The following is a 17747-nucleotide window of genomic DNA, read 5'->3' on the forward strand; positions in this document are numbered from 1 at the left end:
AATTTGCATTCCTGTTACACCTGTATAACCCAGATGCAGAAGTTGCATTGTGCATTGTGTTGTGTTGCATTGTAGTTAAACTCAACACCTTGGGGCAGTACTTATTTTGTATTTTAAAACAATGGATGTTTCACATGATATGTACTTTAAAAATACCTGACCTTCAAGCCCTTCAGGTAAAATGAAAATAATTCATTTATTTGGAAGACATAAGGAATAGATAAGGAAAGCTGAACCAAAATGCTGATGTAGAGCAGGGCCTTAAAAGACAAGGAAACAAAAGCCAGTAATCAGTTACAGTAAAAGCAGCCAAATGATCAAAGAGAGGACCCTAAAACCAGAATGATAACCTAGGAGAACTGACTCTTAATTCTATCTGGTTTAACATCTAGGACAGATAAGAAACAATTCAATAATCAGTGAGAGAGGACAGACAAAACCATTTATGTCACTCAAACATAATGCAAGGTTTTTCTTCAAGCTAGAGAGCTCAAGAAAGGTTCACAGTGAGCTCCCAGCTCTCTAAATTCCAATCTATGAAGAACAAGTAAATCCATTCCTTTGAAACATTTAACAAGCATGTTAGATGTTTGTTTGCAGCTTCCATCTTGCAGATCATAAATACCTTGAGTACTCTAATGACTCTCCATAAGCACCATCCAATGACCTAAGGATTAAGAAAGGGTATTAGAAAAAACCACATACCTTGTGTTGTTCTATTGCATCTACCCACTGTTGTCTGTGGTCTGGGTCCTGAGCTCGGAGGTACCAAACACTATCGTTCACGCTAATATCAAATCTGCATTCGTCAAAGTCATGGGGCTGTGACAGAAAAGAGTGTAAGAGTAGCTAATATTAGCAACATGATCAGTGTACCTCACAGAATATTCTGACACTCTAAAACACTATAATTAGAGAAGCAGGTCTATGCTGTCTTGACTTCAACCTAGATTCTAAATTGCATTTTATGTAGCTGTCTCAAATAATGAGCATACATTTTCATACTGAAAAATGTAAGCCTGTTTAATACATTTATATTGAATAAAATGATCATTAAACACAAACACTGGCCAAAACTTCATGACTCAAACCAAATCCTTTAGTAAAATAACTACTGGACAGAGTCAAGAAAATACACCTGTTTTTTTGGCTTTTTTTTTCATTTCAAAGCAAAAAAAAAAAAAACAAACAACCAACTAAGGTCATTCCTATCATTAGTGGTTTTCCATGAAACACATACATTGTAGCAAAAACCACAGGGGATAGAACCATAAAAGCAGAGTACAGCAAAATGAGAAGGGAAAGTGGAAAATACAGGAAGCTGTGGCACCTTCAGCCTTAACTATTTTCACCACATAAGACAGGGTTGTCAGAAAATTGGAAGCAACTTGCAGTCCTTTCAATATTGCAATTCAAATGCATCTAACTTTCAATTCACATGCCTTAGGATACTAAAAGCTTTTACTAACATGCCTTAAATAGTAAAAAGTTTTTACTAGCATTACTGTGAGGCTGGTAAAGAAAGCACAGGGAAATAAACCAACAATTTAACAAGCCCTGTGCCCTTACAATGTCAGTTCAAAGCTATTCCTTAAGTATACATCTAACTGAGCATGCTGCCCTGCCTCCCCAAAACTATTCTTAAAGAAACATAACACAAGTATAGTTGAATACTTTTATTAATTTGAAAATTAAGAGAAGTTACGCACACGAATAACCATAGGAAACTAAGGTAAATTTTACGATCTGAAGGAACTACAAATATCAATTCCAGATGCTGACGATAAGTCTACACATTAGTAATATTTTCTACAGTATAAGAACCATTCTGTGAATATGTTAATCTTGCAGACAACTAAAGCACAGGAGATACTCATGACACACTCCACAATCTAAAAGGAAGTCTCATTTATTGGCTTGTACAACAGTCCAGGGGCAGTGATAATTCTTTTCAAAAGAATTGGAAATCAGAAGCTACTTACACATAATGGGAAATTTTTTGTTTTAAAATACTCCAAGGAGGAACAAAAGCAAAACAGATGCCAAACTACCAAACAAAAAATGACCTAGAAAGAGTTTAACAAAAGTATCTTGTCTCTCCCACTCCTCCTTCCTCACACTCTTGCTCTGCTCCAGTGTAGGGTCCCTCCCCCAGGAGACAGTCCTCCACAAACTTCTCAAACATGGGTCTTTCCCATGGGCTACAGTTCTTCATGAACTGCTCCAGTGTGGGTCCCCTACAGGATCCCAGGTTTTCTGACCTCAAAAGTGGGGTGTCTATAGGCTCACAGCCTCCTTCAGGCACATCCACCTGCTCCTGCAGGGGGGTCCTCCACAGGCTGCAGGTGGCATCTGCTCCACTGTTAACGTCCCCAGTCTGCAAGGGGACAATGCTCTGCACTACACCCTGCAGGAAAATCTCCACTCCAATACCTGAAGCAACTTGTCCCCCTTCTCCTTCACCAACCTTGGTGTCTGCAGAGTTGTGTCTCCCACATTTTTCAGTCCTCTCTCCCAGCTGCTGTGCCACAGCAGTTTTAAAAACATTTAAGAAAGGGAATCACCGAGTTCCTGCTATCAAAGCTGATTAGCTCAGTTTTGGCCACCTGCAGGTCCATCTTAGATCCAGACAGAACTGGCTCTGTCAGATACAGCAGTATTTTCTCACAGTAGCTACCTCTGTTGCACAACCACTCCCACTACCAAAACCCTGCCGCATAAATGCGATACAGGACATCAAGTCAAAGCCCCTCTTCTTCAAACTGCATTTGCTTCATTATTATTAATATATATTAGAAAGATACATACCTACTTTAGGGTAGAAAACATGCCTCATCAATGTGTCAGGATTATCTGCCTGTTCCCAGACATTCATTTGTCTGCCAGGCCCTCCTTAAGCCATGTGGTGGGGGACATGCATCTACAGCAATGGAAGAGTCTCCCCCAAAAAATCATCCAAAAATCACATGTACAAGGATTAGCTATCAAAGTTTTTCCTACTGTAAGAGCACTTCTCAGAGTCTCTCTGAAGCACCTTAGGAGGAGCTAGAAGCAAATATATGCTAAGTAGTTAGACTTGAAAAAATTAATCTTAAAAGCCTGCACTACTACTGATTCCACACTTCCTTCCACAACTTACTCCAGTACACAACCATCCTTGGTTCCTCCTGCCCTCCTCCAACTCAGACATCTTCTAACATGATTTAAGACTATCACCTCTCCACCCTTTTCAAAGGCAGGTGTATGGATTCCCTTTCCTTATATAGCAACATTTAATATATGAAAATCTATGCCTCACTGCTAAAACAGGGGAGGGAAAGGTTTTCCCCAAGGTGTACATAAAACCTTTAAACACTTTTCTAGACCATTCTGCATCGCCTATAGTTAAGAGAAGCCATCTAAAAATCAGGTCTAAGGTTATACTCAGCTCACTATGCGGTTTCATGTTACAAAAAAAAAAAAAAAAAAAAAAAAGCCAGCTGATCAGATGGCACTGGTAGGTAAGTTACTTAAAGATAACAAATACTGCTTTAAAAGGAAGTTAGGCAGTAGATATATTATATAATTATATTATATAAAAATAAAACACTTTAATCACATGTGACCCATTCTTAACACAGAACAAATAAAATTGTTGTTGATTAACCCCTTTCTCAACCAGGATTGAGTTCACATTTCATCTTCATGGACAGTTTGGCAGACTTCACAATGTAACTTCTTGGTATGTATAATCTGTTAGACATTCTCCTCCCTCCTGAACTACAGACAAACTTCCTTGTTTTTGCTCTTGCTATAAATGCTTGTATTATTTTCTGTAGCTGCATGTAGCAGAGATCACAAAGCATTATTCACCACTTATCAGTCTGTCCTTTACTCTTCTGACATCCTCCTCAGACTAGTTTAAGCCTCTCCCTACACTTGCTGCAAGTTTTACCATTTGTCTCCCCCTCACTTTCTTCCTGTGGATCTTTTATGATTTCATTTAGATCTCCATTTTTCAGAGGTTCACTGTTTCTAGCCTAATGTTGGTCACTTTTGTCCGTACCTCAGAGGTGATTACGATATGGTACAGAGGTCTTAGCCAGCCACCTGACAAGGTGCTGGAGGATAAATACGGATTTTCATCTGTAACAAGCTAATGACCTGTTCTGAGGCCAGGATACGTCCTACTGCCCTTTCACAACCAAGACAATGTAAGAAAGAGGAATGTTTTAGCCATGTGGGGAATCAGTTTACTATCTAATTTCAGGACCTACAGCAGTTTGGAGAATTTCGGTTGCTTTTTCATAACGCCCCCACCCCACAGCCTCAAGCAGCGTACACACAGAAATTGAGAGGGCACAAAGGAACTAAACCCAAACCGACACGACACCACCAACAGGAGCACTTTAAAACCTTTACAGCATTTTCAAAGATGAGTTAGGCAGACTTTAAGTGTCTATGGCAGAGGAAGCCTATCTGTGTGTCAAGTCCTCTTCCAGAGCCATCAGTCAAAAAAAGCCAAAAAATAAAAAAAACAACCGCCCAAAAACCAAACCAAACCAAAACACAAACAACTAAATCATAATTCCATGCAAGAATATGCTGAAAGAAATACGCTTCTAGCATCTTGAAACACCCTTTCTGCATGCCTTCTAATCCTTCTTCTGAGGCACCTGCAAAGAATCCTCTGAAATGAAGGCACCTGCAAGTATTCAAGTGTCCCAGATATTTCTGTGTAACTGATACAAACTCTTCAGTTATCAACAAGAACAGCGAACATGAGGAAACATTTACTTGGCTACAGTTACTGAGGAAGTTCATCTACAGCTGAGGTCTCATGAGTCATAGCTGACTGCATTGCCACAAAATCCTGCCTGCTACATAGCTCAAGCCTCATGAAACAAGCACCGGAGCAGTATCAGGTTGAAAAATAGCAGTTCAGGTGCTGAAGGCAAAACATGCTGGGAAGTTTAAGTGTTTTTATATATTCCATAACCTTCAAGAGCACTCCATGGGAAAACAAAACAAGACAAAAAAACTTGAAAAAAAGCTTTTGCTTGTTCTCTCACTACTCTAAATATTATTTATTTAAATAATTTACTATTTTCAGTCGAGAAGGAAGCTAGGAACATTCACAGTAGATCCAACCCAAATCTGCACATCACAACTATTAAAGCATGCTTGTGGTGCTGTTCCATTACAGAATAAAAACTTACCTACTGTTAACTTTATAAAAAGTTTTGAATATTTTTTGTATTAAGAAAATACCAAGCAGGGCACTAGGACACAGAACAAGCCTTCAGAAAATGAGCACCATCATTCTTTATTTTTCTGACATCAATGTCCCTACCATAAAGACAAGAGTGGCTGTTACCTTAGCCTAGTTCCACCAGTTTGCAGTTATTAACAAAACAGGTACTTCTATGATGGCAACTGCATTTCACAAATACACCAGTTACTAATGTAGAACGTACATTAACTGAGAGATGATAAGCATTCTGCTTACCTAATTCAGAAGTACAAACCTCTTTACACCTGAAGCTCTGATATACCAATAAAATTTTGTGATGCCAAAAAGTATTTTTCTTCATAGAAGTTTAAAAAAACAGTATCAGTATACCTGCACATTGATTTTACCCTTAGCTAAAAATGAAAACTTGTTCAGCTTTTGAATATAATTCAAATTTCTAAATTCATATTTAAGCCAGATTTCAAAAACTTAATCCTAACTCTCATTCATCCTACTAAAACACCACATTATTTACTTTTCTGTGGACTAAGTTATCACAGTCATAAAATCTCGTAAGAGAACTACATTAATAAAAGAGTATTTTTATGCTGAAGGCACATATTAACTAACTGTTTTATTCCCTCCAGTAAAATACTTGCAAAATTGTGAGAATCACTGCTCTTGAAAAGGCTTTTTGTCAAGGAATGCATTTTGATTTACTTAACTAGGCTCTACAAAATTCTCGTAAGGGAAAAGGCTCATATCATCTGAATTCATCTGATGATCAGTTAGCTTTCAATCATTGGCAGGACTTTAGGAGTAACATTAAATTAAAACATGAAACATTACATAAAACATTACATAAAACATGAAAGGTGAGGTTTTTACCCCTCACACTTTCATCAACAGAGCTTCTATTTTTTTTCCAGGTAGTATTGAGGATGGTGCAAGTCAAAACGTACTTAACTGAAAATTGAAAAAAATAACTAAAGCCTATGTAACCAAACTGAAAATTTTATTCAAAAATGGAACTTAGAGAGATGAGATCAGCTAAAATGATATTTTCAGCTTTTAAAAAAACAAAAATTGAAATACAGTGAAACTGCAAAACCTAAAAAAAAAACCTTAAAAACCTAAAATTATTCTTCCTAGATAAATACGAGTGTTTTGCACTTATTGCACTGATACAAGTGCTGTAACCCACACTTGGAGATTTTTTAATTTTTTTTTTTCTTTTTCAAATACGATATTTATGCACCACTCAAGATCACTTCTCCTCTACTCAGAATAAAGGTTGATACACTTTGCCTTGCTGATGGGACAGTGCAGGAACCATTTACAAGTATATTCACATTCACAGTCTGTAAAATCTTCTAAGAATAGTATAGTCTGCACCAACTGCAACTTAAATACTTCTAAAAGTGAATATGAAAAGCTGCAACCTGGAAAATGAGATGCAAGCCAGGCTATCATAACCAACATTTGCCAACTCAGAGCTGAAAATCCAATCTTCTTCCACATGAACAGTGTCACTTTCCTACAACACAAGGTAAAATTCAGACACCAGTTTGTGGATTAGTTTTTCCACCATCCCCATGGAATTTAGGAAAAAAAAAAAGGTCCCTTTTGCACAATTCTGCAACTTCCTGAAATCCTCCAGTTACACAGTACCTGAAAAAACTACCACTTCCTCTACAAAAAAGGCATCCTGAGCAGTTAGCACATAACAAGAGCTTTTGCCTTTATGTTCTCATAGGTCATTCAGCAAGTTCTGGGTCTGGATATATTAATTGCAGTGCCAAAAAATCCTCTATCCTTACCTAATTAACAAGAGGAAGCCCAGAAGATCATTCCCAGACAGTGTATAACACAAGAAAGGACAGAGGGGGACAAGCAACTATCAGAATATGCTGAACTGTTTACTTATGAAACAGATGGAAGTCAGAAACACTGTCAGAAACAGAACTGCAAGGGAACCTCCTCAAAACAGTGGACAGCAAACTAGACAAAGGAAGAGATAGGTATTTGATAATACAGGAATAAAGGGACAAAAACGCTAGAGTATGTTAAACAGAGAGAAGGCAAAACATATATGATGAGCGATATATTGAGAAAAATGATGCTGCAGACCTTAAGTAGCTTATCTGATGCAAGAGAAAAAAGGAGAAGCCAGTGACAGCAGTGTAAAGTAGTGGGTAACAAAACAAAATTCTTCATTCCCAGTAAGCAACATGTATCAAAGTAAGAAAAACACTGCAGTTACTGAGAGTGGAAGCTAACACCAAAATGTGTATTTCAATTGAGAGCAAACAAAAAAAAACCCCAAAAAACCCAAAACAAAACAAACAAGCAAAAAAATCTCTCCAATACCAAGAAGGAAAATTTACATTAATACTTTCTATATATACTTGCACTGAAGTGCTAACAACAGCAAAGAGAAAGATAAAAAGTTTACTTTAATTTAATTCCTTCAGTCATACAGGACAAATTTAAAAGTACACATGAAAACCACATTTCAGCTCCCACATAAAACAAGTCTGAAATTGGCAAAAGCTGTGATTATTCAGCTAGAAAAAAAGAGTGAAAAGCTCAGCCAAGTTTCAAAAAGTGCACCTTATAGTAATTTTTCTAAAGTATTTAAGTAATAACAGATCAAAATTGTTGAGGAAGTATGTCCTCTTTCTACAAAATTTAAAATGGCTGAAAAAAGGCTAACATAAAAACCACTTAAAAGATAAGTACCACAGAGATTTTAGTTATATTCTATACAGTGAAACCATATAGAAAACCATCAGTAGAAAAAATCCTCTTAATAATGTGAATCAAAATACCTAGTTTACCAATGAATACTATTCTTAATAAGACTTTTTACCAGACAAGATAGGTCTAAAAACATGGTCTTTTGTGCCCTAGTAAATACTAAAGAGAAGTATTTGGTTAATGTATTTATTTCTGTAGTCACTGCTCATTCCTTAGAAAACAGCCTGAATGATGCTATTCTGAGTGGTCTGCTCCTCCTTGTATCCTTCCTTGACAATATTTTCCCTGAATGAGCATCATCACAGTATTTTGCTTTAGATATTTCTTCCTTTCCCAAAGCACATGCAGCAAAATCCACCCTGTGCCTAGAACAATCCTTGTCTCTCTTTATTCTTTCAAAGAAGTACATTAATCACAAGCTATGTTTATTATGACACCCTAGATTAGTGCAGTGACTTGACCTTGGCAAGTAAGACACCCAGCCAGCTGCATTCACTCCCCTTCTTCAGCTGTACAGTGGGAGAAAATAAGATTAAAAGCTGATGGGTTAAGATAAAGACAGGGTGATCACTTACCTAATGCCATCATCGGCAAGTCAGACTTGACTCAGTGAAATTAATTTATTTCCAATTAGAGCTGCATGGTGAGAAACAAAAACAAAAGCACAAACACAGCCACAGGAAGCTGCAGAATACAGGCTGTGGCCAGTTAATAATGCTTTAACTCTGCTGCACCTTCCTCACATTCTTCCCCTGCTCCACCAAGGATCCATGGCTGCAAACCTCCAGGATAAACCCCCTCCAGCGTGTGCTCTCCACAGGCAACATCATCCTCTAGGATGTATCCAGCAGCCATGGCAGGGTCCTCCACAGGCTGCAGTGTGGACATCTGATCTGGTGTGGTACTCCTCACAGGTTGCAGGGAGATGTCTGCTGTGCAGTTCTCTCCTGCACAGGCTGCAGGGGACTCTGTTCAGCACCTGGACAATCTCTTCCTGCTCACCTCAGTGATTGCAGGGCTGCATATTTTCCTTCTCCTCTCTTCCTTACACACTGCTGAGCAGCATTTGTGCCCTTTAACTACATTTATGTCAAGGTGTCGCCATGGCAGCCAAGGGGCCCATTTGTGCCCTGCAGTGTGTCTGCTGGAACCAGCTAGAACCAGACATGTCCAGTGCTGGACAGCCCAGCCTCTGCCCAGAGGCCAGGCAGCATCCCCCACCCTTCCCATGTATACCCAGTCCAAGTACATAAGTAGATCCTCCTATCTCTTCAGGTTATTTTTTAAGATTATTTGCCTTAGAAATATAAAGTTAATACATAAAGACCATAGTTTAATTCTGCAAGGGTTTTTTTCCAGTACCACTCTCCTAAATCGTATTCTCAAGGGGGAGCAACTAAGTAAAACATCACTGTTTATCATACATTTTATTTAAAATATACCAAAACCTCCAGAGGTGCTGCAAGTTCCAATGCCCTTTATTTCTAATACTTACCCCTTTACCACTCAAAAAAAAATCCAAGCAGATGCACAGATCTGAGAAACCGGGGTCTAGCTAAAACTAACAACACAAAATTCTGTTTCCCTCTTTCAATTCCAAAGTCCAGGCAAAGCTGAGTAGGAAAAGACTAGGATGTCTTGTCTTCCCAGCTATAAGAATATACTTCATAGACACATCAGAAAGCTGTATTTTTATTTTTACAGAATAAAAGAAAACCTTATTTCAAATAAGCAGGTTTTCAAGAGTTTTATGCCTACCTAAACAGGGATGACCCTTAGTTTGATAATAATTACATTAAAAAGAAAACCTATCATAATGGTACATTTATATGTGTAGAAAAATGTTAAAGAAAATCAGGTTAAAAATATAAAAGCTTGCGTATTTTAACTCTGTGCTACTACCCAAATATTTCACAGTCTTAGGCTAAGATATTTGCCTTTCAATACTGCTCTTCCTTTTAAATAATAACTACCTTTCCAAAACCTGGTTGAAGTGGAAGGCCCACCCATTGCACCCATGAAAGCTGAAGCATGCTAAGTAGAATTCAATATTAGCTTGTTAGCAAGCTATGCAAACTTTAAAATTACCTTGGTTTAATCCATTTCAAAGAAGCTCTCACTGGAAAATCAGCTTTTTAAATCTGGAACAACCAAATCTTGTATGTATTACTTTAGCAGCAAAACCACATTTAAAACTTGAAACCTGAGTTCTCAAGAGCAAACCTGGTCAATCTGGTTTTCTGCACACCCAGCAGAGAGGTTCATATGCAGGAACAACCATGCTAAAATAATTTTTAAATTTTCTGTGGGAATCAGCTATCCTATATAGTCTTATAGTACCGAGTCTGTTAATATTTTATCTAATTGTTTCCCTGTTAATACTGTGGAATTATTAGCTGTACTGGTTTATGTGTAACACACCTCTGACACATTATATTCCTAACTGCTTTCTGAAAAACCAATGACCAATAACAAGATCCAGAGTTTAGCAAATGTTTAGCACTTGAAATACAGGCTAAACTTTGGCCAAAGACATTGAAAGGCACTGTGTTGTTAAAAGAAATGAGGGCAAGGCTGAAATGATTGTAAAGCAGCATGTGATCAGAGCCACTGCCTAAAGTGATTTACTAGTGATTTTGGATACCCTGTATAAGATCTCCATGGATTAGTGATGGGGTGTTATGAGATTTAGATACACACCATGAGAAATCAGGATGTAACTAAAGGGCCTGTCCTATTTGAACATGAAGAATATTACACTTTCTCAAAGTTGTAACAACTTCAGAGCTTGCCTCTAGAGTATCAGTATATGAGATGTTGGAAATGGAAGTGTGAATGCTGTCCCTTTGGTGAGAACCAAAGCAAAAAATTGTGTTCCCTGAAAAAAAAAATTCATATGATACTTCTCAGGTATCCATTTGGAGCAAAATACCTGCATCATCAATTGTCATCATGGACCAGCCACAAAAAAAAAAAAAAAAAAAAAAAAATCAATTATACCACCTGGAAAAAACCCCATCAGCTTAGAATAGATTTTAAAGCACCAAGTATCTCATCACACACAACAAGCTAGAGTTATTAATCAGGAAGCAAGGCAAATGCAGCCTAACCTTCAAGAATGCAGAAATCCCATGTGTCACTTTTGTAAAAGTTTGTTTTTATGTAACAGTGAAATATAAAAGCAGGAATTGCATATACACTGCTGCTTGGCTATTGGTATTTGTATATTGATTAGTTTTGTTGTATCTCCTACTATGAACTGCAATGTCACAGAAGAACCAAAAGCTGAATGCAGGCCAGCAGCAACAATATGGATTTCACAAGAAAACCATGAGGTAACACCCAGAGAACTCTACCCTAAGAGAAATGTCATGCTTCACAGAACTATGCTGAGCTGTCAGAAAGCAGAGCACCCTGCACTTAAACTTGGGGAGATGGGAACAGAAAGTTCCAATCCTATAAAAGCAGTGGAACTGCAGTTAAAGCAGAGGCCTGCAGTACCTGTGAAAGCAGAATGTTAAGATTTAAGATTTGCTTGGTTTGAATTCAAACATAAGCAATGTAATATAGTTCAGCTGTATAAGCACTTCTATAGATGCAGTATTAACATTACTAGCAACAAGCCTTAACTAAGCAAAGCCCCAGTCCTGATTTGGTTAGGCTCGTTACCCACTTGTTATGAATACTGGCTCTGTAAACTGGACCATGGTACAAGCTGTCTCTTGTTATGATACACCACTTATGCATGAGATAAAAAAGGCCTTTAAAAGTGAAAATATGGACAGAGACTAAAAGCAGAGGCCCCACACCATAAGCAACCCATAAATAATTGATTACTGGTCAGTGGGAAAAGTGCAACCTTCAGAAGAGAAAGCTGTTTTGGCTCCAACAGCACCTACACTAGGGAAAAACTGCCAAAAGCCAACCAACCACCAACCAACCAACCAACCACCAACCAACCAACCAACCACCAACCAACCACCAACCAACCACCAACCAACCACCAACCAACCACCAACCAACCACCAACCAACCACCAACCAACCACCAACCAACCACCAACCAACCACCAACCAACCACCAACCAACCACCAACCAACCACCAACCAACCACCAACCAACCACCAACCAACCACCAACCAACCACCAACCAACCACCAACCAACCACCAACCAACCACCAACCAACCACCAACCAACCACCAACCAACCACCAACCAACCACCAACCAACCACCAACCAACCACCAACCAACCACCAACCAAACAACCAACCAAACAACCAACCAACCACCAACCACCAACCAACCAACCACCAACCAACCACCACCAACCAACCACCACCAACCAACCACCACCAACCAACCACCACCAACCAACCACCAACAACCAACCACCAACAACCAACCACCAAAAACCAACCACCAAAAACCAACCACCAAAAACCAACCACCAAAAACCAACCACCAAAAACCAACCACCAAAAACCAACCACCAAAAACCAACCAAAAACCAACCAAAAAAACAAACAAAAAACAAACAAAAAACAAACAAAAACCTAAGCAACACATGTAATCTCAATCATTTTATACAAGACCAATAAAAGACCCTAAATCAAGGAGGGATTACACTGGCAGAAGGAGATGCCTACTTCAATTCTGTCCTCGTCCTGTCATCCACCTTCTCCCACCTCTTACCTCAGGAGTTCCTCAGTGAGGGTACATTGACCTCAGCAAGTAGGGCAATCAAGAACAAAGACATAACCTTATGTCTTATGAGATAACCTATGTGTTATGTGGCACTGGGTACATGGTACTGCATGCTTACAGATAATTGAGAATACAAATCAGATATCAGACTAAATATGCTTTGAATATATAATGATAATGGTTAATGTGTAAGAGTCAATGTAGAGTGATAATTAACAATGTGTAAGAATTACAAGCACAAGGTGTGTGCTAACAAACAGTAGGCTAAAAGATTTCATTCTAACTTTAAAATTGGACTCGATTTGTCAAACTCCCTCACAGATGTCTCTAATTCCTTTAAAGATATCACAATTATACTTGTGTACATATAAATCTATATATATGCACACATTTTGTTGTTAAAGAGTGTCAAAACAGAGCTTAAGTAAAAGACCAACTTTTATCCTTAAATGAGTGCAACTTCAAAGGCTTTAAGATACATTAGACACTAGTCACAATAAAATATGAGTTAAGTGCCTGAAGATACGGGGCAGCAAATTCTCTTCCAACTGATCTTCTTAACTGAGGAATGGTGGACTTCAATTGAGTTGAAAGACATAATAAACAGATAAAGCAGCGGAAGTCAGAACATGTGGTCTATTTCACATTGATTACAGAAAGATGGAAAAAGCAGCAAGTGAAGTGCATGTTCTGTGTATGAACAGAAGCAAAGGCTGGGGAGTTAGTAACTTCAGGAGTCTGCAAAACAGGAGATGGCCCAGTGCAGCTGCTTATTAGCAGATTAAAAAACAGAATTCTGACCTTTTTACTTAGGAATGCTTATCAGAAAGTGAAGTCTGGTATTGTACAACTTATCAATAGCAGTGAAAAAAAATTTCATTAGCTGCTATCACAAGACAGATCAGATCATCAACAGCACGTTGCCTAGCAGGACTGTTGAGCAACACTATGAGCCCTAAGGGTGAAGTACATATGAACCAAATGTAACCACGAACTATAAATCAATCTTATGAACATGCATTGAAATGCAGATTGAGCAAGAATAAGACTTGCAAATATCACAGAAAAAATGCTGAAGTACAATATCATAGCTTTAACACCAAATGCTAACACTGTAATTATTTAAGGCTTGGTACAGCATCCCTGAGAAATACTCCACATCATGAAAATGTTCTGATATAAATCATACACAAGAACTATGATCCTGAAGTGGATATCATTAACACTTTTAAAACTTAATTAATTATCTTAATAAAATAACTCAAGTGGAGGAATGATATTCTATTTCATAATAAAAAGTCAACAGAAGAATTCCTGGATTACAGCCCTGATTTCAAGTATGTGGTAACACATGATTATATTCAAGTACTAAAGCTGAATTCTTCAACAATATTAAGTAATCCTAAAATACTTGACTAATACACATGACTGTATTTCACATATTAATCACTATGGAATTCTTCATCATAATATGAAGAACAGTTCCACCTGAGCTGCTCTGGATCCATATTTTTCTACTTCTGACTTAACTTCCTCAACACGTACTAAGGAACCAATCTTCTGCTTCTCCACCCTGACAAATAATTGCTTTTTGCTTGCAAGGATATTAGCACTCTATAGCCATTTGATAAACAGAGGTCAATATTTTGATGTTTTCCCTATGAACACAGACCCATTTCTTGCTCATTCAGAGACATACATGAATTTGTAGAGATGATGTGTATTTTGAAAATTGTCCAGGAAAACCCCACGTTCCAAGCAACTTTGTCTGCTGCAGCAGCACCAACCCCGCATCACTGTCTCATAGGCATAAACTCCCTTTCTCTCCCTCATGCTCCTGTTACTCTTTGGCATTTTCCTCTCCAGAATACAGTCACCTCAGGCCTTTCACATACGAGTAAGCACTCCTGACTGCACTTGCCTCTGTCTAGTATATCCATTCAGCTTACTCTCCCATTTGGCCCCAAGTTTTCACCAATCTGGATTTAGCTACTCTATTTAAGGTACACACCAAAGCCTATAAGTACTAATTGCCACATGTCCTTAAACTTCTACCTAGCCAGGGTTTGCCTTTTATGTTTTCGTTTACTTGGGTCATCTTTCTAGTGGTAGTTAAGGCTGAGGAAGCACTTTATCAAATTACAGAAAAATAATTATTTAATTAAATGCTCATCACTTCATACTACAAAAGATTGTTTTCCAACCTCAGACAGTTGGAAACAATATTTTTGCATGCAGTTAGCAATTACTACAAATTTACTGCAACAGTATTTCTGCCCAGGGCACAGATTATAGCTTAGCGTTTTAATAAGAGCTTTCATCAACTAAAAGCTCTTAGTTCTCGTTCAATTTAACTAGCAACAGACTTAATCACACCTATCAGTAGATAAAAGCTGCATCATTCTTCTTTTATCATAAACAGATCTGCCAGCAAGATCGAAATTTGGAGCAGTAGCTAGAAAAATTAAATGGCATGTTTATCCCCATTAGTCCTCTTTTTCTGTACACTTCCACTACACTTCTATACACTACCACTCCAGCTGCTTCTGAAATATGTTACACTTCACATTGTATAAAACTTAAAAGAGCACAACAACACACTGTTAATGTCAAGGTAATTTTTTAAAGTCTATTTTGCAATACATGATCCATGCTAAAAGGGTTTTTAACAATACTAACATGAGAACAGTTGTCTATCACTAACAACTCCTCCCGTTAAAAACACACATCTTTATTCTAAAACTTAAATATCTGAAGACTTTAAAGTTTTTGTTAAGAAAGATCTCATAGGAAGTCCTGTATTTGTTTAAATTGACAAATGGATGAAGCAACCCTTGTTAAATTCCCAACATATTTGTAAAAATGTCCACTTTTACATCCACAAGTGCCTAATTATTAATGGTGCCAAGCATCATACTATAAACCAGAAATAATGCTAGAGCAAGGAAGGGCAGCTGTTCAACAAACTGTATTTTTTAAAAATGGGGTATGTTTTTCATCACTAGTGACTAATTACTGAAAAGAACCACCTCACTCTTTCTTCAGCCTATGTATAAGAAAATTAGAAGCTTAAAATAGAAAACTGTCAGTTTAGCCCCTATTTGTGTAGTGTTCTTATTCTCTTCAGTCCTATGTACGAAATTATCCACAATAGCTACTTATTGTTACTCAGAAAACTCAGACTTCAATTTTCTATCCTCTTGTCTGTCCTGAGCTCCAGATATTCACAATAGATACTCAAGAAATTTACGTCATCAGAAGGCCATTCTGAAACCTGTATATTAATACAAAACAATTACTGCCTTCACTAAGCAACCATGCTTTCTGATTTTTATTTCTGGGAAAAGTACCCTACTTTAATGAAAATATCTCCATTATACAAACTGAATTTATTGTTTAGTCCTTGTCCAGGCATTTTCAGAAAAAGTCTAAATGACTCTTTACAACGCAATAAAAGCAGTGTTCTAGGACAAAAAACAGAAAGAAAAAGAAAAAAAAAGTGGCTAAGAATTTGTAAACAGGTTTGAAAAATCTATTAATATAAACTACCACCAGGATTAAATTAGTGCTGGCCTTTCTGTCAGACTGCCTGAAGTGGGAAAGTGGAAAGGCACAGCAGATGACCTCAAGTTCCCTTCCAGCTTGAGTTATGCTATGCTTACCATACTGCTGTTGATATTAGTGCAAGTGACTCTATAAAAGCAGTGATAGCACTATCAGAACAGGCACAGTAATCAAGAAAAAGACAGTACAAGAAGAAAGGCCAGTCAGCCTGGCAGCTGGACTGCCAGCTCTATAGAACATTTCTGTTTCCTCTTCTAATGGCAGACTCTAGACCTTACAACACTAAAGCTGAATCCCACAGATCCTCCATGATGGGACTGCCATCAAAGTCTTCATTGAAAGTTTGACTTTAGGAGTGAAATAGCTACAAAGCTTTATGGTAATGAAGAGTAACATTAATAAAAACAATCTGGCTTTGACAGTCAACCTCAACAGTAATTTAGGATGTCCAGGCTAAAGATTACATCTGTGCATATATGAAGTTTTTATAATACCTGTAACTTTTTCTCATCCTGTGACCACTTAGCATAACTTTTAGTTCAAGCCTCCACCCTGTTACAAACCAAATAAACATCTTTGAGGCTGTTTTTATCTTTACCTGGCTAAAAGCAACTTAGCATCATGTGCTGACTTTCACTGTCTTCCCCTGTAACTCAGTACACAAGGCCAGTTCTTTACAGTTCATTATCCAGACAGTATACAATACATATTCATCCTTCAGTTCTCTGTTCCAGAAAAAAGCAGCTCTTTTCAGTCTCAGTGGTTAATACAGCAAATAGTTCAACCAGACCCCACCTCTTCATTCAATTAATCAGTACTGTCCCATGAATCTACCTGTTTTGGAAGGATAATGTAATTCTATACCTAAAATAGCTGAAGAAACTACTTTAACAAGCTAATTGAACAAGTTTTCCTCTCACTAAATAAACATGTCACACCTGAAATAATGAAGAGTTAGAAATAATGAAATATACTTACTGTAATCACTGCTTTGCTCAGACAGATAGAGCCTCTGCAGCCATACTCCGTTTCATCTTCTGACTTGTAATAACTGAGTGTGTTGCTTTTCAGAACTACCCATCGATCCTGCCACCCATGAATGTAGTTAGTCCACTGTAAAAAAAAAAAAATTAAAAAAATCCAAAAATCAGCTAATAGAAAAATCGCAATAAGAGACAATGTGGCTCACATTTCTCTGGCTTTCAAGAATCAGGAGAAAAAAGCAACTTTTAAAAAGTAAGTTCTTCCCCATTTAGAACTTTATGACACTACTCAGAGATGTTCAAGTAAGTTTACAAAACTCTAAACTTACTAAAAACAGTTTTTTCAAATGAGCAACATGATAACAGATGTCTTCACGGCAACTGCATTTCCAAGGCCAGTTAAAATAAAGGTTATAAACCTACTCATAACACAGACTGAAGAAAAGAGTGGAAAGAATCAAACATTAATCACTAAGGTAAGGTTAGTCATGTGATTTAAAGTTTGGAGTTATACAAAAAGC

At 37.6% G+C, this 17747-nt stretch overlaps 1 protein-coding gene across 4 annotated transcripts in view; it reads right to left on the bottom strand.

The window, feature by feature from the left end:
• CERT1 (ceramide transporter 1) overlaps window positions 1–17747 on the bottom strand; it is a 70182-nt gene that overhangs the window by 48802 nt on the left and 3633 nt on the right. For 2 of the 4 annotated variants that reach the window (XM_071731044.1, XM_071731043.1), the window contains exons 2-3: window positions 17222–17356; window positions 706–822 (exon numbers count right to left, since the gene is read on the bottom strand). In XM_071731044.1, the coding sequence (XP_071587145.1) occupies window positions 706–822; window positions 17222–17356 (252 nt within the window). The remainder of the gene's footprint in view (window positions 1–705; window positions 823–17221; window positions 17357–17747) is intronic. The other 2 variants (XM_071731046.1, XM_071731045.1) reach the window with 1 other exon arrangement.

This window comes from Heliangelus exortis, chromosome Z (assembly GCF_036169615.1).
Source record: "Heliangelus exortis chromosome Z, bHelExo1.hap1, whole genome shotgun sequence".
Lineage (NCBI taxonomy): Eukaryota > Metazoa > Chordata > Aves > Apodiformes > Trochilidae > Heliangelus > Heliangelus exortis.